The sequence below is a fragment of the Anastrepha obliqua genome, chromosome 2 (assembly GCF_027943255.1).
Source record: "Anastrepha obliqua isolate idAnaObli1 chromosome 2, idAnaObli1_1.0, whole genome shotgun sequence".
Taxonomy (NCBI): Eukaryota; Metazoa; Arthropoda; class Insecta; order Diptera; family Tephritidae; genus Anastrepha; species Anastrepha obliqua.
Window position 1 is genome coordinate 48,879,897 of NC_072893.1, and position 26,884 is coordinate 48,906,780.

The 26,884-nt window shown below is 38.6% G+C and overlaps 1 protein-coding gene across 1 annotated transcript in view; it reads right to left on the reverse strand.

The window, feature by feature from the left end:
• Positions 1-855: 855 nt before the first annotated feature.
• Positions 856-26,884, reverse strand: part of LOC129238769 (sushi, von Willebrand factor type A, EGF and pentraxin domain-containing protein 1) — a 100,650-nt gene continuing 74,621 nt past the window's right edge. The window contains exons 3-15 of the mRNA XM_054873946.1: positions 18,510-18,772; positions 15,937-16,411; positions 15,635-15,787; positions 8,822-8,971; positions 8,553-8,729; positions 8,174-8,469; positions 7,638-8,046; positions 7,394-7,573; positions 7,175-7,301; positions 7,001-7,113; positions 2,684-3,037; positions 2,123-2,617; positions 856-2,032 (exon numbers count right to left, since the gene is read on the reverse strand). Coding sequence (XP_054729921.1) covers positions 1,899-2,032; positions 2,123-2,617; positions 2,684-3,037; positions 7,001-7,113; positions 7,175-7,301; positions 7,394-7,573; positions 7,638-8,046; positions 8,174-8,469; positions 8,553-8,729; positions 8,822-8,971; positions 15,635-15,787; positions 15,937-16,411; positions 18,510-18,772 — 3,326 coding nt within the window. The 3' untranslated portion in view covers positions 856-1,898. The remainder of the gene's footprint in view (positions 2,033-2,122; positions 2,618-2,683; positions 3,038-7,000; positions 7,114-7,174; positions 7,302-7,393; positions 7,574-7,637; positions 8,047-8,173; positions 8,470-8,552; positions 8,730-8,821; positions 8,972-15,634; positions 15,788-15,936; positions 16,412-18,509; positions 18,773-26,884) is intronic.

A 26,884-nucleotide genomic window follows, 5' to 3' on the forward strand; every position in this document is an offset into this window, starting at 1 on the left:
CCCAAAGTGTAAAAGATCATATGTGAAGACAGGCCAACCAGCCAAATCGACACCAAAGCCGAATATTCATGGTTTGAGGGTGTGCTCTATATTTGGTGGGATCAGAAGGGTGTGCTGTACTATGTGCTGTTAAAATTGGGCCAGACGATCACGGCAGAGCTATACAGGCAACAATTAATACGTTTGAAGCAAGCAATAGCCGTAAAACGGCCAGAATGGGCGACCAGACACGAGAAATAGATTTTCCATCATGACAATGCTCGGCCACATGTTGCAGTACCGGTCAAAAATTATTTGGAAAATGCCGGATGGGAAATCCTAACTCGCCCGCCTTATAGCCCAGACATAGCTCCTTCTAATTACCATTTGTTTCGGTCGATGCAGAGTCACCTTTCTCGAATACGGTTCACCAATGCTGAAGGTATTAAAACATGGCTTGATGACTTTCTCGGCGCAAAAGATGAGAAGTTTTTTCGGGATGGAATCCATAAATTGTCTGAAAGATGGGAAAAAGTGTCCGCTTCCGATGGATAATATTTTGAATAAAATATTTTTTCACTTTTATACTTAAATAAATCGTCTTTTGAATAAAAAAATACGAAATTAATTAGTTGTACATCCAATATATTATTTTGATGTATAAATAAACTGTATGCCATTTTTGAAAAAAAAAAATTGATTTCTTCATTTTAAATAATTTTAATCAAAATCAGGGAAAATATGGCCGTTTACAGGTATCTGTCCCCTTAAAGGTTAATCTCTGCATTCAAAAATCATAAAAAAAAATTTAATTTTCCCACTACATTATTTTATACTCAGTTTTATTTTATTAATCGTATATATTATTCTCTCTTTATAATTTGTTTATTGTGCGACACAGACCATTAATAAATATTTAGTTAACATTAAAAATTAAACAGATCACGTAATATTTACAAGGCAACTTATACTCGATGTGCATATGCATGTCTACATATATGTCTGTATGTATTACATATTTTTAGCTTAGCACTAAATAAAAATTTACAAAATCTACAGTTTTATATCTACTCTATTTATATGTATTTATGTATGTATGTATATTCATAGGATTATGTGAGCGATTATCGATACATTAGAATAGCTACAACTAAAGGGCCATTTCGATATACATTTATTTGAATAAAATAGGTACCTATGTAAATGTTTATAAGCCACTAGGCTGAATTTTCAATGAAAATAATTTTCGAAAAAAAGAACTGTCGAGTAATGCTTTAAATACGTTTATACACAACTACGATATGCAAGTGAACATTTAGAAAGGAATAGCAAAAAAGCTTCCACTTAACAAATTTCTGTGCTAGACTTCATTCCTTTGGAAAAACTGCGCCAATAAGGCAATTCTCTTAAACAACACTAATCTGCACAACAAAAATCTGCACTAACCCTAAGCCGACTTATTCCTATGCAAGACAGACACCCTTCTGATTTCAAATATGGCTCACTTTTCTCCATATTTCACTAGTTTCGGGGGCGGCTCACTCATCTAATTGTTGCCCTATACGTGGACCGGGCGTTAATTTTAAATAAAAATCAGTGGAGTCAGTGCGCGAATTATAATTTTTTTTTTTGTGCAGACCAGCGCATACATCAGTCCAAGTCTCACATATGAATGAACCCACTTAGCTAACATAGTTGCACACTTCATTGCACTCTTCGAAAATGTACCCACATACATATTTTGATCAACACCTGTTCAAAAAGAGCAGCGTACACAGAAATCCAAAAACAAAACAAAAAATAGGAATCTTTAAAAGTTCACTACACTTTAAATGCTCCACATTAATTTAGCACTTAATTTATGGAATATTTATTAAAATATTCGCAAACAACGCGCTGACTTCGGTGCCGCATGCTGCTCATCGCACAGATATGCCATTTATGGTGATAACATTTCCGGCCGTTGGTTCAGGTTCGTAGACTTCGTCGTTGGTGCGCATCTCGTATGGCGCATCATAGAATTGCTCACTGGGTATTTGGTCGTAGATGTTCTCTGTGCAGAAAATAAATTAGTTAGCTCAAGCTTTAATTATTTGAAAAAAAAAAAAATTGAATTAGTCTACTATTTGCGCCTCTCACCCACCTGGTTTCCGTCCAATAGACGCATTGCCATTCACTCCACCTCTGCCGTTTACTTGAAACGTATTGAATGTCGCCGGTGGCCCATTATCCAAATGCATGCGATTATTCGCCTCCAGTGTTGAGTAGGACATCACTGCCGCATTGCGCTCGTCTTTGGTTTCCGCCGCCTGCACATTCTCGGTATTCTTCACCGGACGCGCTTTGTTACGATGCAAGAATATCAGACCAATAACGAAGAGTAGCACAATGATGACAGTCGCACCGATCGCAATGCCAGTACCTAGGCTGGAGCTCTCTTGCGCCTCGGTAGCTGCCACCTCACAACGCGGCTCGTCACCACTCCAAGTGCCATCCTCTGTGCATTTCCGCAGATATTGCCCGATACGATTGTAGCTCGGTATGCAGTGATACTCGGCGGAGCCACCATATAAAGTGGACTCATTCACAACTATCACACGACCATTCTCTATCATTGGTGGGCGTCCGCAGTCAACGGCTATAAGTCAGTGAAATTTAATTTATAGCTGAAATCAAATAGGGAAATTATCTTTGTGCTACTTACGTTTGCAACTGGGACTTTTGCCTGCCCATTTGCCATTCTTTTGGCAAACCCGCGTATCATTGCCAATTAGTGTTCGTCCCTTGGCACATTTGAATTTCGCTTGTGCGCCTACCGAGTGATCGGCTACATCGACTATTAGATTTTCACTGATGTCCGGCTCATCACAGGTAATTTCTCTGCAGGCTGGTTTTTCGTGGCTCCAGGTACCGTCTTCGGCACACAGACGACGTGATACGCCATCCAGCTTGAAATTTGGATTACATTCGTACAGTGCCGCTGCGCCATAATAAGTGACATTTGTAGCCAAGGTGACTTTGCCGTTCGTGATGTTGGCTGGAACGCCGCATTCGACGTCTAAGTGGTAAAAAAATAATAAAAGAAATTATTAAAAGGTAATTTTAATTTAATGGGCTATGACTCCTACATTTCACTTGAATAAGAGGGAATTTACAATGGCAAGATTTTGGACTTTGATCTAAATTTATCAGCGGAGGATTGGCAATGGGTAAAGAATCAAAGAAAATAATGCATCATAACCGTCATATGACTTGCGCTGTCGTTGAATTCCAGTAATACGACTATAAATACTTAAATATGCATTGCTGCCAGAAAGATACCAGTTGAGATCCATGCGATGGAGCTTTATTGCTTATGCGGATTACAAGAAGTGCATGAAGAATAGGAAGCGTGGCTATATCGACTATTACCTAACTCAGATGCTCATAGGACACGAATGCTTCTTGGAATATCTGCACCATTTCCAACAGGCTAGATCAGGTTAGGTTGGTATGGTTGCCCAAGGAATGAGCACACTTAGACAAGGAAAGACGGATTCGTCCTTCGTGATACCATTACGGAGGAGGTGAGGTGAGAGAGGAAGACCGATGGGATGCGGGGAGAAGGCGGGGAGAGGTGGTGCTGGGATGGTTAGGAGGGTGGGTTAGAGCGTATGGACTACGAACGATGACTGTGCTGCGTTGGCGTCAACCGCTTTGTGCTACTGATGAAATTCATCAGATTTCTAATATAATATCAACGCCTGCTATATCAGCAGGCGCAGCAAAGAAGTAAGAGCCAAGATGCCTAGATCTTAGCCCCACCAGAGCAGAGCAGCTAAGGAGTAGGTGCTGAGATGATTCCACCTCATCCTCTATACATCCAGCGCAAAAAGGACTCGAGGTGATTCCAAGTCTCACAGCATACATTCCTCGCGCATAGTGACCTGTGAGAAAACCCACAAGATGCGAGAGCTGATATTGTGTCAACCTCAGAAGCTCGCCCGAGCGCCCCCAGTCCACACGATGCCAGAAGGATTTCGCGATCTTACAAGTTTGTGTACTTGCCCAACGCTCGCTGAGTTGGCGCGATGCCTATCTTTCCAATTCTCTCCTCTCGCGGGGAGATCACCTCACATGTCCCTTGTCTGGCCAGCTCATCCGCCTCGCAGTTTCCCGCAAATTCCAGCAGACTAACAGCACTTTTTGCCCCAGTTGCTGGAATACAGTTGAGAGCGCAGAACACGTGGCCTTTCACTGCAAACGTTTCAGTAAGGAACGAGCAGTGCTGGATAAGGCATTCGAACATCCGCCGTTTCATACAAGATTTGTATTGGATCTGTGCGCGTCCATCGCTAAATGGGACACCGTAAAAACGTTCGCGGCTACAGAAGTGAGGACTGAACCAGAAACGACAGCAGCAGTTACAACTTCAGCTGCAACAACAACGCCAACATCAGTAGAAGCAGCTTTCCAGTGGGGATGAACTGTTTTAGACAGACCGATGATAGATAGAGACGCTTGAATCGACCACTCACTAAAGTATCAAAAAACAAGACAATAGTCAAGGTAAAAAAAAAACAAGTAAGTTGCACATTACTTACACAAGTATTGCACATTTTCCAATGTTTTATTTCCCGCTTATGAAAGGAGTGGTAGGAATAGATACTATCGATGGCTTACAAGCGCCGACAGGAGTGGAACTTGTAGGCAGGAACTTGTTTTGTCAATACATATAACCGTGGCGCCCCGTTGAAGAAATGATAACGAGGTTCCAGGGTAAAAATTTGCCGAGGAGGACAATCGTTATAGTGTTAGTGGGAGCAGCCCCCATGCACCACTCCTTACCCAAAAAGAAAAACCATAAACAAATTTGGCACAGGTCTATTTGTGGTGTGCTCCTTCCCATTTTTTCTGCTTCTGTTTTGACTGTAGGTCTGTTTTATGCAGCCTCCGAATGGTTGATGATGGTTTTTTATGAGGAGATTTCTCATGGTTTGCCATTGTCTGCCGAGGGACGAAACACTTTTCTCTCATTAGGTGCTTCATGCCCGGTAACGGTTACAGGTAACGCAGCGAACATGAAGGCTGCTATACGATTGACAAATTATGAGCATTTACCGTGTTTTGCTCATACTCTTAATTTAGTCGTGCGTGCAGGACTCCAGGAATGTGGACTGGGAACTAATTGCCATGCAGGAGCAACTAATGAAAAACCATTAAAGTTTAAAATGGACGTAGTGACCAGATGGAACAGTACCCTAGATATGATTGAGAGGATTTATTCACTTCAAGAAACTTTAGAAACGTCTCTTGGAGTCTTACACAATCCAGTAGAAAATCTTTCAGAAAGCGAATGGCAGAAACTGCCAGAAATAATAAAAATCTGAAGCCATTCAAAGAACTCACTGAAGAAATGTCTTCAGAAAAAAAGGTGACTGTTTCAATGATCCTGGCTTCGACGGAAAGTATGACCAGAATTTTGATACAGGAAGGAAACTGGCAAAAAAAATACTAACGGATTATAAAAGTAGGTTGAAGAATTGTTACAGGTACCCTATGTTATCTAAAGCAGCACTATTAGACCCGCGTTTTAAGAAGCTGGCATTTAGGTTTGATTTATCAAGTTATAAGTCTGCGAAAGATGCATAGAAAACTGAGCTGCAAAACGAGTTCAACTTTCATCAGCAATCTATAGGACCTACTGACTTAGCTATAACTACTAGCAACACTGACGCTGATAACGATTCAATTTGGAAAGATTTTGACGGTGTGGTGACGTCAGTGTCAGCTTCAAACTCTGTAGTTAGCAGCAGTATTATTACTATGAGGCAATATTTAGAGGAAAGAATTATATCTCGAAATGAGTGTCCTTTGAAACGGTGGCAAGCACGGGCAATTCTAAACCCGGAGCTCTGGAGCTTGGCTGATAAATATTTATCAGTTATGGCTTCTTCTGTACCATCTGAAAGGACTTTTTCGAAATCGGGCCAAATATTAAGCGAGAAGCGCAGCTCTATTCAGCCAAAGAGAATGGAAAAGATTTTATTTTTAAATATTAACCAAAGAATCTTGCAATAATTTTTTTAATGTATTAATAATTTAGTTTATCAAAAATATTTTTTGTTTTGTCTAAAATATGTTTTTATTTAATGTTTAATTTCAGTTCAGGATCGAAAGATTTTTGTTGTTTAAATGTTATTGTCAATAAATAATTTTTGACACCTATTTGTTGCTTTTTCATTAAAATTTAGGAGATTCTGCCAATACTTCATTTGCAGTTCTACACTTTCTTGTGACGCCGCAACGTCATACTGTACGCGTACCATACGATACAACATATTCGATTCGTTGCGTTATGGATAAGGTATCAAAAGTAACGAGTAACGTAACGATACGATAGTAACGAGTACTCATCGTTATAGTAACGAACATATACGGGTTTGCTTTTTTTCGTTACTTTTACACCTCTAATAAAAACTACTCAATTGTTTGGGGCTAAGCTTTTTTATTTCTCGACGTAGTCTCCTTTTAAGCTTCGTCCAACGCCATTCTAGTTTGTTGATCCCTTCTAAATACTCGTAATATGATTTGTCCAAGTCTAAAAAAATAGAAACTGATTTCTGCAATCACCTCCTCGTTTGAATAAAACCTTTTTCCCATCAGCTATTCTTTCAAAGGAAAGCAAAAAGAGGAAATAGTAGTCGGAGAGCTCTGACGGAACTAAGTCTGGAAAAGAGGGCCGATATGAAACGAGTTGCAACCATATTTCCTACAATTTTGTGACCACAACTGGTTCGTTGTCGTGATGGAAAAGTAAAATCACTCGACTTCCTTGATTCAAACGAATGCCAAACACAAAGAAATATACCGATCCGGCTGAAATTTGGTGTGTGTGTTCTTCCAAGAGATGCTACTAACTAAACATAATCTCGATACGCACCAATAGTGCCATCTCTCTGACTTTGCATGGACTTTTCAAATGAACCCCGTAATATTTTATTCAACCCCATTTGAGCTCAGCCTCTACTCATTTACTTACATACACATTCCGGAACTGCGCCACTCCATTGACCGTTGTCTTCACAGGTCACCAGAGCTTCTCCAACCATCTTATAGCCACGTTCGCAACGATATTTGGCCAGCGCGCCAATTCTAAATAGAAATAAAAGTCAAAGTGGTATGGAGAAATCCATTTAGCGATTTTTTTACTCACTTGTAAGTCTGAGCGCTATTTTGTGTCGAATCGGCGGTACGTATCAGTGTACGACCGTACATGCGGTCGTTGCCCGTGACGGAAAGCAAACTGTGTGCGGCCAATACCGGCTCCGAGCAACGAATCTCTGGAGGAGTGAACAATTTTATAGATAAATAAAAGAAAATTTGATAAAAAAAATTATAAAAAAAAGTTGTAGGTCTTAGACGGACATCTCACCTTCACATTTGGGCGAGGCATCGCTCCAAACCCCTGACTCTAAGCAAACACGTTTGGGCACGCCACTCAGCTTGTGCGACTGTGTGCAGCTGAAGGTCACCTCTGATCCCACATAGGTAGTATTCTGTGTGTACTTTACGGAGCCATATGGAATTGGTGTGATTACGCCACAGTCAATATCTGCAAGAAAGAGATTTGCATGAATTTGTGTACAAATTACGAACTTCCTTTCCGCGGCACTCACATTCGCAGAATGGCGCATCTGCGCTCCACTCTCCCGTTTCCAAACATTCTAGAGTGGGATTGCCGCGCAGCACATGACCCGGATCGCAATTATACTGAATCTTTGAGTGCACATTATAGTCATAGCCAACAACAAATGAACCAGCTGGCACATGAGGCGTGTCACAGGCGACCAGCTCACATATCGGTGCATCACCCGACCATTTGCCCTCCTTCGTGCAGTACAACTCCGATGGGCCATCCAACCAATAATCATCTTCGCATTCATATTTCACCATCGAACCAACAGTGGTTGAAGAGTTCACCAACATTGCGTGACCACGATCGGGGCGCGCTGGTGCACCACAATCCACGAAACGGCATGAAGGTGGCTTGCTGGACCATTCACCGCCAAGGCCACAGGAAATGATCTATCCGAAAAATGCAAAAAAAAACATATACCATAACAAGTTATGCTCATAATCAAGTTGTGTGGCAGTTGCGCATAAATAATTAATGCCGTTGCGCATTTGTTATTGAAAACAAAAGTTGACTCACCGGTTCGCCCACCAACACATAACCGGCCTCGCACTCATATGTGGCCGTTGAGCCGGCGCGCTTATCCGTCACACTTACACTGCCGCCGGCGATGCGTGGCGGCTCAGGACACCAATCGACCAGACATTCCGGCTGCTTGCCCGTCCAACCAGTCAACTCGCAAGTGCGATTCTCATTGCCAATGAGCGTATAATTCTCGTGACAAGTGTAGGTCGCTTGCACACCATAGCTGGTACGTTGTTCCGAAAGTAGAATGGCGCCATGCTCCAGTTCCGGCAGCGCACCGCAATCAACATCTGCGGCGAAGAATGGTGGTTTGAATAAAAAGTCGCGGCGCTTACATAAATAATTTCAATATACAAATTTTTCAACCACTCACATTTACAGGTGGGCGCCCGCCCGCCCCAAGTGCCATCAGCGCGACAAGTGCGCTCCGCATCGCCGATCAGCGAGTGACCCTTTGGACATTGGTATGTGATTTTATTACCCAGCGTGTAGTTGCGGCCAACGATTGTGGTGTTCTGTTGCGAGTCTGGTGAGCCGCAGGAAAGGGGCGCTAAACGTCAAAAGAATACAAGGTGAGTGGTAAGTGTTAGTGTGTAATTAAATAATAACTAATTCCAATTACAAATTACTTGTAATACTCACAATGCTGACAAATGAAGTGCAGGTAGTCCAAATTGCAGCCCACATCATTCCACAACCAGTTGCGCCCGCCATCCAACACCACACAATTCTGCTCGCCATTATAGTTGTTCGGCTGATCTTTGCCCCAGGCCGGTTTCTGCACCACTTCGCCTGTAAATATTTGCAAACAAGTATTTCGTTTAATGTGGCTATACAACAACGTTATTATTTATTCGAAAATTTGCAATCGCACAAGGCCAACAAATAGCGTTTAACGGTCCTACTACTGCTTTACATATGAACAAAGCCAATAGTCGTACAGTGCATGGCTTATATAATACAATTAATTTCATATAATTTCTCACTTTTAATAATCGATACTCGTACATAGAAAATGAGTTTTTAAAATGCGCGGTGGCACGCAAAAGACTTTCATTTTTTTAAAGAACATTTTACGGTCAACCAAACATGGCTGTAAGTTAAGCGTCCAAAGACGCCTTGGCCAGCTGCTTTTGCATACAATTAGCGTTTATTAAGCACGCCCATTGTAGTTACATGTGTAGATAACTGTGTGTGTATGCGTGTGTTCATCCAAATAGCATTCAAAAGTGCGACCTTTTCCTTTTAGCGCGCACTGTATTGTTTTCTGTTAACTTGATTTTCTATAAATTTATTTGAATATGAATGTCATATCGGGGTTTGCTGTTTATCGTTTTTGGGGTGTTTTTGTTTTTTGTTGTTGTTTGTTTGCCTTTGTTGGAAGGCAAGTTGGTATGTCGATTTTGGTCATCAAAATTTGTTTTCAATGCCACTTTCTTATGGTCTTGTGGCAATGCATATTCAATACCATTTTGATGACGTTTTGTATATTTACTTAAGGGGACCTGGTGGTCTAGAAATTTCCAAAAAAAAAGGTTTTTTGTTTTTTCGATATTTCTCAAGTATAGTATCTTAAGAATATACTGTGAAATTTTCATGCGGAAATTCCCAATATTATAGCTTCTGCAGCCTATTATCTCGGTAGAGAGCGGTCCGCGCGCTCCTGTACCTCAAATTTTAAAATCATTTATCTCGAAACGATTTTTTCGGCCTCGTGTTGTCAAAAAAAAAAATATTCAACCGAATTGTCTGAAAATCTAATATGTTTTTCACAACATCAATGGCTATCGCCCGTAGTAGAATCATATTATTATTTCAATTCTTTCCTATTTTTTTTTTTATTGAAAAACTGAAAAAACCTGATTTTTAGAGTGTCAAATTCAAAAACGCGCCATTTTGTCAAATTTTGTTTTTATTCATTTTTGTATGTAAAAGAAATTAAATAAAAAGTCTCTCCATCTTCTTAATTGGTGCGATAACCGCTTACGCGATTTTGGCCGGCGCCAACGTAGCCGCTGAATCTTTATTCGCTGCGTTATATCTATGCCGTCGTAAAGCTCATACAGCTCATCTTTCCATTGCCTGTGCGATATTCGCCGTTGCCAACGTTCAAAGGTCCAAAAATCTTAGGCAGAATCTTTCTCTCAAACACTCCATGCGTCGCTTCATCGGATGTTGTCATCGTCCACGCTTCTGCGCCATACGTTAGGACGGTCATGAGGAGAGCCTTGTAGAGTGTTAACTTTGTTCGTCTAGAGAGGACTTTACTGCTCAGTTCCCTACTTAGTCCAAAGTAGCACTTGTTAGCAAGCGAGATTCTGCGTTGGATTTCAAGGCTGGCATTGTTATTGGTGTTAATGCTGGTTCCTAAATAAACGAAGTCTTTTACAACCTCGAGATCATAATTGTCTACAGTGACGTGGGTGCCGATACGCGAGTGTGCCGACTGTTTGCTTGAAGACAGGAGGTACTTCGTTTTGTTTTCGTGCACCATCAAACCCATTCCCTTTGCCTCTTTATCCAGTTCGGAGAAGGCAGAACTAACAGCGCGGTTGTTAAGGCGATGATATCGAAATAAAAAGTCTAAACAATTTAAATTTCGTTTTTCATTCTTTATTGTAAAAAAAAATTCTTGAAAGTACCCTAAATTTTCGAGCTCTAGACCACCGGGACCCCTTGAAGCAGTAATTACTCGAATCTCAAAAGAATCGACAGTACCCGATTCTTGAAAGTATCGATTATGGGTACCGAATATATATATAGAATTTTTCTATTTAAATTTGATCTTGGTAAGAATTTGTAGTTAAGTTTAAAAATTTTATATTTCATTTTGTCTATATATTTACACGATTAATATAGTAAATAAATATAAATAAATTAATAGATAAATAAATAAATAAATTAGTTTTGTCAACAAAGCAATCTAGGCAGGTGGGTTAGCTGGACAAGAGTACCACGGGTACAGTACGAGTAGCACTAGGGTGCCATTTTGATACCATAACGTAGGCCACTACCTGCGAAAATTCACAAAACTTAGAGGAAGAAAAAGAATCTAGAGCCATCCAGCGTTGTTGATGTAGTGGAGAAGAGAAAAGGGATCTAGGCTGTAGAGCTGCCTCAGGCTATTTTCAATAGGCACACTAAGGAACTTCAAGCGCCTAGCCTCCACCCAGACATTTGCAAAGGAAGTGTTAAACAGTCTATTTCCGCACAGCGTTTGCAATGAGGGTTGTGCGGAAGTCCAAGCTTTTGAAGTCCAACTTTTTGAAGTGAAACTTCTTAGGCGTCGATGGACGAGCGAGAATGGAGAGTAAAATTTCAAGGCCATACAACGTTTTGGGCATTTTCGTTCCGCGAGAGAGAAAAAAGATATAACCTAGAGAAAAAGGAGAGAGAGAGATATACCTTATATATACAGGGTTTGCCATATTAAACTGACCCATGTGATTATTAAAAAAATATGGAAAAAGAAACATTTTTTTGTGTTTCATTGTGAAAAACATTTAATTTAGTTCAAGGAGATTCGTTTACATCACTTTTTGAATATGATATCGCGCAAGTGGTCGCCCTTAGCTCGTATAGCGTAATGTGCCCGTTTTTCGGCGTTTTCCATAGTTTTGGCCAGCGTCTCGGCCGATATGGCGGCTATTTCCCGTCGGATATTGGCCTTAAGTGCGCCTAGTGTCTTTGGCTTGTTGACGTAAACCTTAGATTTCAAATTACAGTAAAAAGTTATAGGGTTACTCAATGGGTCAGTTTAATATGGCCAACCCTGTACACTTTAGGCTAATCACGTCTCCCTTTTGTGCGTTCCTTCGTCTTTTCTCCGACTCCTACGTTAAGGTTCTAGTCTAGGTCCACGTATACATTATAGACAAGGCGCTAGAATATAACAGAGAGCGAAAGAGAGTGACGCATAAACTTACAGCATTCATTCTCTCTCGGGTCTCTCCCTCTTATTTCGCGACACGCACTTTTTTTTTACCTTTAACTTTGTAGTTGTCTAGAAAATTCAAGCAAAAACAAAATACAAGGTATCCCTACGTTACTGCTACTACCTTATTGATGTGCCTGTGGGGTCTCCCAGAAACCGCGGAAGTTTTGAAGTAGGCCGAGAATTCACTTGAATTTCTGACTAACAGTGACAAATTTCTAAAGTTCTGATTAAGGGCTTTGCTACTAAGCGGAGTATAAGGTCCAACTTTTTTCTAGAGTGCATTTGTACTTTGCAACGCCTTCTTATATTACCGTGCCATTCAAGGGCGGCGTAAAAGTGTAGGACCCTACATTCGCCAAACAATATCAAGAAGCACCTCACAGCTTAGAGGAGAAACTTGATTAAGCAGATAGCAAATGACTTAGGTGCATAAGTGCTCTTATCATGAATATGGCCATGCGTAAAGTGCTTTCCAAAGGCAAATAAAAAGTAGCTTGGAAGCAAACTTTATAAAACATAGATCGACGGATCTTTAATTTTTTAAATTTGATTTTACCTAATTTTCCATAAAAACATTGATCATTCTTTAATAAAAGCGATAGGAATCAAGTTCAAAACTGTATATGAAATTCGAAAAAAATCTTAAATTTTCCAGAAAATTTTTTAGCATTTTAATTAGAAACTTTAGGACATTTTTCAGGATGCGACTTTTAAGTCCATTAAATTTTAGTATAATACAGTGAAAGGGTGAAGTGATTAAAAAATCGCGTTAACTTTTGACTTTTTTTTGCTGTAGATGGTGAGGTGAATTTTCTTCATACTCGTATAAAACACATTTTTTATATGGATGAAAAGTTCAACATCGAAATCAAAAAATAAAATAAATTGCAAAAACGCTTTGATTTTCAAATTCTTCCAATTTTCACTTTATTTTATGGTACAGGAATAAATTTCCACCCTCGTAAAAGAATTGTCGCTGCTGGTACTATTTTTGTGTGCGCTCTAGTAATATACTGGTGATTTGAGGGTGTAGGTATATGCGAGGTCTCGATTGCAGTAGTTGGCATTCGTTTGAAGCGTAAAGATTCTTTTTTATCTGACGTCAAAAATGTCTACGTTCGTTCCGAAAAAACAGCATTTGTATGAAGTCATTCTTCATTATTACCTTTTAAAGAAAAGTGCTGACGAAACGTGTCGTATATTGACCAAGATTTACGGTAATCACGCTCCATCAAATACAATTTGTAAAGAGCAGTTTCGACGCTTCCAAAGTGACAGCTTCGACGTGAGTGATGAAAATCGCGAAGGGGCACCGAAAAAATTTAAAGATATTCAACTACATCAATTATTAGATGTAGACGCATGGCGAACCCTTGATAATATGCCTAAAGAGTTGGATGTTCACAGATCAAGCGTCGGTAAACGTTTGCACGAGAATGGAATGGTGCAGAAAGCAGGTAACTGGGTGCCACATCAATTGAAGGAGAGGGATGTCGAGAGACGTTTGGTGACGTGTGAGATGCTTCTTAAACGGCAGAAAGGTGGAAAACAAGAGGTTTTCTGTATCCGATCGTCACTGGTGATGGAAAATGGATCTACTATCTATCAATCTATTATTTTTCTAAGCGCCGAAAATGTTGGAGCCTGCCAGGTGCACCAAGTCCATCGACAGCGAAGAAAAATATTTATGCTTCTGGTGGAAACAGAAGGGTGTCATCTATTATGAACTCTTCAAACCATCTGAAACCATCACTGGAGATCGTTACTGACTGCAACTAATGTGTCTGAATCGCGCTCTCAAAGAAAAGCGTTAAAGGCCGAAATGGGACGGTAGACTTGACAAACTGATTTCGCTGCAAGACAACGCAAAGCCACACGTTGTTAAATCGGTCCAGAGATATTTAGAGGGACTGAATTGGGAAATCTTGCCTCACCCGGCGCATTCCCCAGACATTGCACCTTCGGACTACCATCTGTTCCGATCAATGCAGTCAGCTCTATTGGAAAGCGGTTCACTACTTACGAGAGCATCGCAAACTAGCTCAATGAATAATTCAAGTCAAAAGAATTCGAACTTTTCGTCAGAGGAATTCGTATGCTGCCTCAAAAATGGAGTAAAGTTGTAGCTTCCAATAGCACATACTTCACATGAAATCGTGTATTATTTAGTTTTTTAAGTAATTCGTAACTTTGACTAAGAAAGGACGGCAACTTATTCCCATGTCCAGTACTAAAATTTAATGGGCTACAAACACTAATAATTTTTTGTACTATTTTTTGTACTTTTTTGTACTTTTTTTTGTACTATTTTTTACACAATTTTTTATGTGGAGAAAAGCGAAAAAAAAACCCAAAATCAGGGCGATTTTTAAAGCGCTTTAAACTTTCACTTTCTGGTTATACAAAAATTGGATGAGCTATAAAACTGCATACTAATCTTTTATTAACATTTTCGAAACGTGGATGAAAATTTGATGAATTTTTCTGAATTTCGTATAGAGTTTGGAATATTAGCTGATATGGCTTTTATTAAAAAATTAGCTATGTTTTTATTGGAAATTAGTTAAAATTAAATTAGAAAAAATGCCAAAATTTGTAATCACAAGGAGGTATTTTGGGCCTTTTTGTCTTTCTTTGTGGTTCGACAATACTTTTCAAATGATGCATTCAACTAGCAAGTTGAGAATGTTTCACTTTATGATAACTCCAGTCGGGTCCTTCAAGTTGAGTTTACAAATTGCTTTTCTGCTATTCACACGGGAAAGTAAAATTTGTTCGCTACAAAAGGAGTTGAAGAATTTTTCTGCTTGCCATGCCAGTCTCTCGCACTCAAGATTGAATAGAGCCATTTGTGTCAGGCTCTACAGGTCGAGGCCAACGCAAGAAACAGCGCTAAATTCAATATAGATTTTCTTAATGAGACACCCAATATTTTTCTATACATGATTTATCGCTACTGCCTTCGAAGCTCATTGACCAACATCAACTCAAAGCGTTAGCTATTTGGGGTACAAGGTTTTTGCCATAAAGGCGAACTTTTTTCAATTAATTAGTCTAATTTTTCTCACCACTACTCTCTAAACAGCAAATTAGATTTTAATATATTTATGTATATAAACTTTTTAGGTGTGTGTCACTAAATGCAGCTCATAATAAAAGTAAACCGGTTACACTAAAACTTTAAATAAAAGAAGTCTCCATTGAACCTATAAAAATGTAAAAAAAAAACTGGCCACTGCGACTAGTTTACAATAAAATAATAAAAGTAATGATAAATTTCAATTTTGCTAATTTTAACATTTCGTGACAATGCGTACACACGCACACACATCTGTTTGGGGTTGTATTGGTGTAGGAAATATTAAGAGTGCGCAAATTCATACATCTCTGGTATAGAAATTGTGTGTGCGTGTGTGTGTATGCATATAAAAAACAGTAAAACATACATCACTTCAACATGTTTTTGGCGATGACATTTTCTTGGAATAAATTTGTATATGAAAAAGCAATCGGCTTACCATTAACCCATTTCCAGGTGCGCGAGGTGATGCCGGGCTCCTTTTGTGCGCCAATCCATACCAGCTGCGTCTTTAATTCCGACTTGCGGCGTTCCAATTCGGCGAGTATATAATCATTGGCAGCACCACGAAAATCGTGCACCAAATTGCCGCCTACAACAACAACAAAGCGAAAAATAAAAATAAAAATTCGTGCGAACTATAATACACCCATTTTCTTAACTGAATGTGCGAATAATTTGCATGTTTATAGATAAAAGCAATGTTTATATGTACATAAATATTTACAATTTCACACTCACCCGTTGATTTGCACATTTGCTGCGCCTTCTCGAAATTCTCACCCTTAGTCACATGAAATTCATAGCAAGTTTTCGAGAAGGTTGTCAATACCGTTTCCACACTCAGATTTGGACTGAGGCAACGATCGACGGAGAATTCATCATTTGTGAACACTTCAACTTCGCACAAACTCAGACTGCCCTCTACACCCACCAATTGTATAGCCACATACTGGCCAATGAGCGGACGCGCACAGGAAAATGTTTTTGTAATGCCTTCTTCCACGGTGCCCGGATACCAGGCGCACAGTGGATTACGTTGCAGATCAGCGCTGCTGTTGCCAACACGTATCTCCAGATCCTGTAGTGGCTGATGACCACAACAGCCGCGTGTGGTGATACGCACTACGCGAACAGCTTGTGGAGCTAACAGATCCACGCGCCACCATGGCGATGGCTCTTTTTGCGTTTCGGAACATTGCTGGCCATCGGGATTCTGGAAGAATTGAACAGAAAAGTACCGGAAAATACAATATAGGATGATACTTTTTTATGAAAAGTTTTATGAAACGGAATGTAAGAAAAGTAGGTATCAATCAGAATAGTGGATTGCCTAAAAAGTGCGATTAACCAATAAGCAATTTTCAAGTGGTTACTTTTTGGATTATTGGTTATTAGTTTTGAGGATAAAGCACTGCAAGCTTCACATCGTTTGTGCCGTTTCAAGGATTTAGCGAATTAGGTCTAGTACTGCTTCCGAGAGGAACTTTCGCACAGATTCCATGCATCCAGAATTAATCGTGTCGTCTGTTATGAGATAATCACTCTGGCTTTTTTTCCATTTATGCGTCCATGTAGGGCATTGCTCAAGCATGTAGTTTACATTTTTGTTCCCTACTATGCCTTCATACGCATAAATTGTATAATGGTCTAGAAATAGTGCAGCCCACTACGTCCTGTTAGAGTTTTCGTGATAATTCTTAGGATATTCTTGAATTCACGCATTTATTAAATGTTTTTGGTTGTAAGGCCTGAAAAATAAGATCTGTAGTTTTCAAGCCTGATAGAGAGGGTCTCATTATTGTCCCCTACGAGCTTGTGCCTTAGATGGTGCCCCCTTGCCAAAGCCGCAACGGGGCTTTGAGCATTTGAAGGGAGTTTCTTTGCGAGCTTGTCTGCAATCTCATTTCCTTCAATGTCAAATTGGTCCTGTACTCAAATATTATGAACTTTATTGGCAATGCGCTTACCAAGGCATCTTTCGTTCTGAAAATTTCGATACTAAACATGAATATTGGCCTGGTCGACTATTCAGAGAAATAAATAATGAAGTCATAGAAACTGAAGAAAGAGAAAATTAAGCAATTATCCACAAACAATTTTGAGTCGCTTTTGAATCCAAAAAAGCTACATAGACACATGAAAAAAATCGGCGTTTGGCTCTGACACGAATTAGCGGTATACAACTTATTGGATAAAATTTATATCTATGAAACGCTACTGAATGGAAAGGTAGCGGATTTCTGACTCAATGATTTAAGCGATATGCTTCGGTTGGAAATTCCTAGTCAACTGTCCAGTCCGGGGAAATGAATCCTACCCTTTTGAATTTATGCAAACTCTAAAGTGCATGAATTGGTACCCTGATGGCAAAGAAATAGAGAAGCGAACAGGTATACTCGTACTCTCTATCGTGATGGTCACATGACGTATCTGCACTATAAGAATATGCCAATGAAAATAGATACCTACTCTAAATTATGCTACCGAATCTTTAATAGAAAAGTCTTTTTTCATTGAAAGTGCCCCATTTTAGGAATTAAATAAATCCAAGAGTTGATATGATATTTCCACAATTGTTTTTGTTCTTCATTTTCATATTATATGCGGATGACATATTCGTATAAACTGACCTCAATTCCATTACGAATCGAACTTTACGACGCTATAGACTTAGCGCAGCGAATAAAGATCCAGCGGCACCGCTTGCTAGGTCAGGTCGTCCGAATTGATACAAATGCTCCGACTCAGAAAGTATTCGATACGGTGGAGAAGGACTTGCCTTCATTTAGTATTCCAACTGGCGCCGGAAACGCTTTTACCTGATTGCACTTTGAGCAATGACGAAAATAACATAAAAGTTGATGGGAAGTAAGAAGTTAATGGGAAACGAAAAGTCCTGGAGCAAGTTCTACATGCTCCGGTAATGCCAATAGACGCGGTCAAGACTTACTGAATAGAAATGTCAACACATTTTGCCATTGTCAGCTGTCAAATCATAGTTATCGATTTCGATAGTTCTCATGATAATCCAAAACATCCGATACATTGCCAGACATCGTTTGCACCCATTGAAAAACCCTTTATATGCATTAGTCAAGCTCGCTTGCAAACGTTTATTTTAATTGGTCAAATTTCTATCACTGTGCGATAGTAGTGCGTATTGACTACATATTTTTAAAACTATTTTATTTCCCAAAATTATAATTTTTCTCTATCATATACCCCCAAGAAATTTGCAAGGAAATGCGCAAGTGAACTAGTTCTTTTTTTATTAAGTTTCTTACCACTGAAATCTCGCTCATTACACTTACCTTATTCCCAGGATTGCCATCGTTAGCGAAATTCGCCGGGCCCGCGCGTGTGTATGAGCTCTGATTGACCGGCTTACGATAGGCAACATTGGTGCCACAAAAAGGCAATTCACGCTCCCAGCCGCTAAACGGATCGCATTTAATAGTTCGCGGTCCAAAGAGCTCATAACCTGAATCGCATTCGTATTTGGCCTCTATAATACCCGTGTCGCCGGAGATGGTCTGTACTTTGGCATTAAGTGGCACAGCAGGCTGCCCGCAAACTGAAAAATAAAAGAAAAAACACAAAAGTAAATATCACTAACCAGTAACGACGTGCCAGAAAGAAATGAAAAATGAGAAAACTGAGAAAAATTCAATGTTTATTAAATACCTTAAAAAGTATTAAACAAATTCTGTATTTACGCATGTAGATGTGTCGGTGCGTACAACGCAAAAAGCGCTATTAGAAAAGTGTCAATCAGCACACACAACTAAAAATACAATAACAAAGTAAACTAGGTTGCAAAGGCCGGCAACACTTGACTGCTAAGTAGTTGGCAAACAAGCGCTATTTCGGCTAGTGCCGCATTACAAACAAATTACAATCGCTGTAGGTATTTACAATAAACGGATAAGGTGCTACCGGCACAGACAGACACAGTTAATTAACAACAATTACTGTACAATTTCCTACAGCTTTGGCCGTTTTAATGCTTCCAGTGTAACTGGGTATATCTGCGAACGTATGAGACTACTTGTACGAAGATTTTTTGAAAATCTAAAAAACAAAAAATGTTCCAATAAACGGTATTAAGTGCCGCTTCATTTCTAAATACCAAAATACCGTAATAATTCCGCAAATGCGCCAATATAAAAAATGCGTGGCAAAAGAATTACATGAAAATACATATTTATGAGCGCAAGAGTGCATTGCGTTTTGTTTTTGTTGTTTTTCTTTTTTTTTTGTCTTGTATATCTTCAGTTAGGTTATTGAACTGCCACGCAATATTTCTAAAAAAAAAATTGCTTTTTCAGTTCATTCCACAGTCAACAACGTCAAAAACCCACAATCGTTGCGAACACCGGTTGGCTTTGTCAACTAACTGCTGCTTCACATTCACTTCGTGAGCAACGTCAATTTGCTGTCTTTTATTATTTTGTTTGTATGTTTGTGCTTTTCATTAAATTCGCTCCATATGTACATCTGTGTACATCTTTTTTTGCATTTTGCTCGCATTATTTACGGTTATTATAATGATGGTCTCACCTCAACAGCTGGGAATGATCTACTACTGAATGTCTACGCAAGAGTGAGTGGTGGTGGAGTAGTGTGTGGGCTGCAATTAAGTGGTGCATTTGACTGAAGGGGCGTGAGCAACATACGAGAGCACACACACACACACACACATGCTAGTTTACAAGTGTATGCATCGTTATTTATTTACCGTTTTTGTAAGGCTTAGCGACGTTATTTTCTAAGTCGAACGCAAAGTGCCGATATGTGCATAATCACCTTAGACTAAAGTAGTTCGGACTTAGAGGCTTTGTGCAATTGCACAGGGTGATTCAAGTGTGATGCAGATACGAATTATTTACGACATGTTCATTATTATTATTCTTATTATTTAAATACTTAGGTGTAGTACTCAGCATAAATGAGAATATGTCCTTATCTATACAAGGCCTTATTCATTAACAGAGCATACTTTGGCCATATCAAACTTATGAAGTCTTCATTGATATCAAAGGAACAAAAACTCCAGATGTTCAAAACTATAATAAGACCGGTTCTCACCCACGGCTGTGAAACATAGGTCCTTAAAGTTAATGAATTGAATTTACTGATGCGATTTGAATGAAAAATTCTTGGAAGAATATTCGGCCCTATACGATTAGAAGACGGTACATACCGTAACCGGCGTACAGGCTCAAGTCAAACGGAGTCTGGGGAAATAAAGTAAGCACTGGCTACTGGCAGAGATACCACCAGTTGTCGGAGCGGTGCACACTGTTCTCGGGTGCCTGTCGTTCTCTTCGGTAGGACAGATGGCCACGGTATTCCTTACGGAAGTCTATGCCATCTTGAATGTGGCGTACTGGCTAATTGAGAAAAAGTGGCGGGGCAACAGTATTGGAATTTGTAGTGGCAGTCAAGCTGCACTGAAAGCCCTTGCTAACTCACGCTGCTCTTCGAAGTTATTCGGTGAATGTAAGACAAAACTGAACAGTGTTGCAAAACATAACAAAGTTAGTCTTCTTTGGGTGCCTGGACATTGTGGTACGAGTTACCATTTCCCCCATAGCATAGTGATACTTATTACTATCGTTTAAGTACCATTCGGCTCCAGACCCTATTTCATTCTTGGACCCATCAGTAAGGAAAATATCCGTCAAACCTCCGGAATGCATTCTGGCTTGCTCCATTGCGTGAGCAATCTCACATCAAATTTCTTTCCAAATGAAACTGTGGGTATCAGGCCGTCTTTAGGGGCCAAAAACAGTGGATACTACTCAGATAGCAACTTAAAGACTTCTCTGTGTTCCGAAGTTCCATTTTCGTGCCAGAAACCATATATCTGTGGTCATAAGCAATAATCGCCTAAGTCGACTTAAGAAAGAAATGAATTATGTATACCAGCATATTCAACTAATAAAACTGTATATTTACGCGAAGTTCCTATCACTCTAACTATTTTTTTAGTGTAAATATTAATAAAAACATATTAGCCTAACTCGCAACGAAGCGCTATTGCATTTACTATATGAGTCTAAGTATACTTAAGAAGATGGTCAATTACAATAATGTTATATTTAAATGGCCTATAATAACTTAAGTTGTTTTTGCACCTAAATTTTTTTTAAGTTTGTCATACACAAGAGAGCTGACATAAGAGCCAAAGTGAAGGTGAGTGTTTATTACAAATTGGAAATATATATAAGCATGCACTATCTCTTCAAAAGTTGTTAATGCATTTTTGTTGTGAGTTTTTAAGAGAGCTATATCTTCATACGCGACAAATGCGAATGACATATGCTCTTATTCTTTTTGCAAAGTGCAGTTAGATTGGTATGCCTAAAGCGCCATTTTAAAATCATTTGAGTTAAGCAATTTCCTGTGATTAATGCAGAGGTTATAAGAGGTCAGAAAACAAAAGTTTCGGTAAAATTGAATATTTTCTGAACTAAAAAAATATAATAAAGCAATTAATAGAAATATTTAAAATTAATGAAATGGAAAACGAAGTATGTCGTTTTTAGAGGGCAGTGGGGCTGATTTATTAACAAATGTTTCTAATACTCCACTATGCAGTGAGAATGAGGCAGATAAATCAAATTTACAGGAAAATCTCCGTTTTGACAGTGATGACTCAGTCCTAGATTCCGACTATGAGGACTCAACTTCTACTAATAATGGAAATAGTAGCAATTTAGATGATGATGAACTGCTCAACGAGGCCCCGACTACATCCCAAAGAGCTTACTCGAGGAAACAATCGTGCACAAGACGGAACTTGGGAAAGGCATACGTTAATGTAAAGGATGTTGTTGTGTCGGAAAGAAAATTGAGACCTCTTATTATTGATTGTCGCATGAAGTGAAAATCAAAGGTTCCGCTTGCATTTCAGAAAAGCATTTTTAATAAATATTAGTCGTTGGGTACGTACAATCAGAGAATTTTGTTCATTGGTTCCTTAATTGAAATCACCGACAAAAAAACTCAATATATGCAAAAACACCCTGAAAGGCCACGTGAGCGAAAATTTCAGGCTGCTTATTATGTTGAGTTTGAAGGCCAAAGAGTGCAGGCATGCCAAAAATGCTTCTACAGTGTTTTGATGAGAGTGCCAGTTTCGTCAAAACTGTTTTGAAGAAGAAATTACACTATCCTAACAGTGACCTTGTTGATAAGCGTGGATCAGGTGGAGGAAAAAATATACTTACGGATGATAAAGTTCAACTTGTAAAAGACTACATAAACAGCTTTCCAAAATACGAAAGTCACTATACCAGGAGAGATACAAGTTGCCAATACTTACATGCAGTATTATCCCTGGCCCAAATGTATACTTTGTTTTGCGATAAATACAAAGCCAACGTAGTTAGTGTTTCCTCATACAGTGGTATTTTTAAAAGTAAGTTACATCTTTAAGGCCTTTTTACACGATATGGTTTCTACATATGACTTGTCATTCTTTCTACACTCACGTATTGTCGTATGACTTCCAATGCTTTAAGTAGTTCAATTTATTTGCTTTTTTCTTACAATAAATAAATAACTCCAAAAAATGTTGCCAACAAATTAAGGAATAGGTTAATGTAGTTATGTGTCAAGCGAAAATAGAATCGTTTCTATTTTGTATCTGCATTTTTCTAAATAGACATACATATACATATGACAAAACATATAGTGTAAGAAGCCTTTTACGCTTCTTATAATTATTTAATAAAAAAATGTTTTACAGCCTGTTCTACGTGCGAAAAATTTAAAGCTAAAATTGCTATTGCTAAACAGGAATCCGATGATATTCTACTACGTGATTTAGAAAAGGAACTCTTAGCCCATCAGAGTAAAGCAGATTTTGCATATGAGTCAAAAAGAAATGACAAAACTTGCTCTTCCGATGATCCCAAAGTTAAAGTGTATACTTTTGATTTGCAGCAGTGCTTGCCTACCCCATACTTAAGAAACTCAATAAGTTTCTACAAAAGGCAGCTTTGGACCTATAATTTAACCGTACAACTGGCACCCCACATTGCTTTATGTGGCATGAGGCACTTTCTGCCCGTGGCGGCAATCAAATCGCATCATGCTTATTCAAACATATAAACAATCTTCCACAAGTTAATCATGCAATCTTTTACAGTGATTCCTGTATGGGACAAAATAAGAATTCATTCGTGTGTGCAATGTTCACATTGGCTCTTGAAATTAACCCCACTTTAGAAATTAATGATCACAAATTTTTAGAACCTTGGCACACGCACATGGAATGCGATGGGGATCACGCTGTGATAGACACAAATACATCATCCTCGTGACTGGTACAATTTTATATTATAAGAATTGTACGTTGCAGAAATCCGTTCAACGTAATTGAAATGAACTTACAAGATTTTTTTTGATTTCCAGCTTTTCTTAAAAACAAAGCTAATGTGAAGAACCAATAATCTAGATGGGGGAAAATTCGTTTGGAAAGATATTAGATGGATAAGATTTACAAAGAGAAATTTTGCAAAAATTCTTTATAAAACCACTTTAGACGAATATGCTCCTTTTAAAACATTGAACTTGTTACAACGTGGTGTAAATAGCAATAAGCGACATATCAATGCTAACACAAGACATTAAGATCAGCTCAAAAAAGAAAAAGGATCTCCTTGATTTACTACCATTTGTAAATCCATGCTTTCATCCTTTTTATAAAAGTTTGTTAACAGATAACTCAACTGATGTACATCCAGATTTAGTAGAAGGTGAATCAGAAACCGAATAACTTCGACTGATATACATATTATACTTATACTTTCAAATAAATAAATATTACATATAAATATTACAAAAATAAGTTTTCGGAAAATGTCATTTAGTTTAAAATAATGAATTTGTAAAATTCCTTTTTTTTTAAATAAACTCGTATTAGTGAAATGGACTAACTCTTTATCTTGATAAATTTATATATGCAATAGTTCCTTAACTCAATATGTGCCACACAAACAGCAACCAATTCTTTTACAATAAAAGCCTTAGTCAACATAGTCATTCTTATATCATATGTTATGTTTGCAATAAACACTTTTATTTCTCTTTATTAAATATCTCCTAAACAAAGGCAAGTTTCATTATAATTGTTTAACTGAGCATTGTGCTTGAAATGATCAATAATTATGTATTTACAGTTTTTTAAAGCTTCTTTCTACATTTCTCAGAAACGCTTCTGAATATAAAAAGCTATTTATCTCGGAAGCAAAGTTAACGACTTAGGCGATTATTGCTTATGACCACAGATATATGGAGTCTACACATTGCTTTTATTGCTTCCTGTTGTATCTTGCCTACCTACTTTCGTGCAAGTACACATATGTGCATTTATGCATTTTCCAAAAATTTTAAATAAGTTACTTATGGTACATTTCATACCTTTTGATTCACCCTTTTTAATTCAAACATTTCATATAGTATAACTATACGGATGCATTTATGTTAAATATGAATCTTAAATTGTATTGTGAATAATTTTTGGAGCAAAACGTTACGCTTCATTCCATTCGCGCACTACATTTAAATATTTTATAACTCTTAGGTAGGCATATACAAACTTATATGTATTGGCAGGCATATACACGTATGGAATACGTAAGTGTGTAGATATTATATCCATTTGTATGCATGATTCATATTTGCAGGAAAAATAACACAAATGGACATACGTAACATACATACCTACGAGTATGGATGGGTTGAGATATTATAAAGAATAAAAATATCTGGCTTGCGTGTATATTTTCAATTGATTTAAAGCTCACAAGTAATATCGAGGTAATCGAATATATTTAGTGCTCCAATTTTTAATTTAAAGTAATGAGATGATTGCAGTTTAATTCAGAATTGAATGAAGTTAAATTAAATTGGAATTAAAACTTAATGCGCTATTTAGTTTGCATGTTTCAATATTTGTCTGCATTTATTTTAATTTAGCTGTTATTAACTGGGGGGTTAAGAAATGGTCTGGCGTAGACGAGATATGCCCTCCCAGAACATTGGAGAGTATGAGTTGGAGTTGGCGTTGTCGCTTTGTTCATTTCGTGAGTCCATGTCATCACACGTTAATCCACAGCAAAATAAGCGACTACTGTCCAATCTGTTGTTACAGAAAACACTGATGACAATTTAAAATTCTCCACCGCTAACAAACACTTATAAATTCAGAATTGAAAGTAATTGTGCCAGTGAGAAAAAGGATCGAGGACATAAGAATTGTGAATCCCGCAGTCAACATTGCTTAAAAATCTGCCTTACGCCATTAAAAGATCACATTAACGTATGCAATGAAATCTCGAATCGTCAAGAGAGATGAGAAATGGTACCTATACATCAATATGAAGCAAAGAAAGGAGTAGGCAGCTCCAGGAGATACGCCGAAGTCGAGAGCCCAGTCGGATCTTCATCCATAGAAGATCGTGATATGTATTTGGTGGGACTGGGAGGGCATAGTGCACTGTGAAATACTCGAAAAGAATGCCCCGATCAACAAGAAGCTCCACATTGTCCAGCTGCACCGCAAGAATGAGGCTGTTCGACTGAAAAAATCTGATCGACATGGTCAAACTATACTCCTTCACGACAACGCCAGACCTCATGTTGCACAAGCCGTCAAAGCCGCTCTCCAAGCGCTCGAAGCTCGAAAGGGAGGACCTTCAGCATCCGCCGTATTCTCCGGACCTTGCACCGACCGATTATCATCTTTTCCGCTCACTGTCAAACCATATGAAGGGAGTTACCTTAGATAACAAAGAGGTTCTTAAACACTGGCTCAACAACATCTTTGACACCTGACCAGGCGATTTTTGGCGGAACGGCATCAACAAATTGGTCGAGAAGTGGGAAGAGGTTGCAATCAGGAACGAGCGAATATATAATTGATTCACTTATGGATATAATTAATGCTTTTCGTTTAGATAAAAGCCTTCGGTAAAAACGGAACTTATTTCCCAACCTGATGTGTGAAAAAGGATAAACCTACATATATTTGTGCGCGTATTTCCGTAAAAATTTCAACGTGCCCTAATTATTGATTTAATCATTGTTTAGGAAATCTTATTGAAAATAAAAGAAAACTATGCTAGGTGTATACCTATGAAATGAGACTACTTTTCTTTTAATTTCAAAAATTTATTAACAAAAAATGGTTACAAATTTAATCTTTAAAATAACAGCCATCGCTAGCGACACATTTTTCCCATCTCTCAGGCAATTTGTGGATGTCGCGCCAAAAACATTGGCCGTCTTTGGCCGCAAGCCAATCATCGAGCCATTTTTTGGCTTCTTCGTGAGAATTGAAGCGCTGCTCGGAAAGTGCGTGGCCCATCGCTGCAAACAAATGAAAATCGGAAGGCGCCAAGTCTGGTGAGTAAGCCGCATGCATCAGTGGTTCCCAATCGTACGTCTCCACCAATTATCGGGTCGCTCTTGTTCGATGTGGCGATGCATTTTCATCAACAAAAATTACTTTATGACGCCGATCGCCATATGCTGGGCGTTTTCGGTGTATAACGCTGTTCAAATCGTCCAATTGTCTTTGGTTGCTTCACCTGGTTTTAATTCGGCTTGCGATTCAGCGTCCTCAAACTTTTTCGGTGGCCGGCCATGGTCCTCTTTCTCCACGCTAAAATCA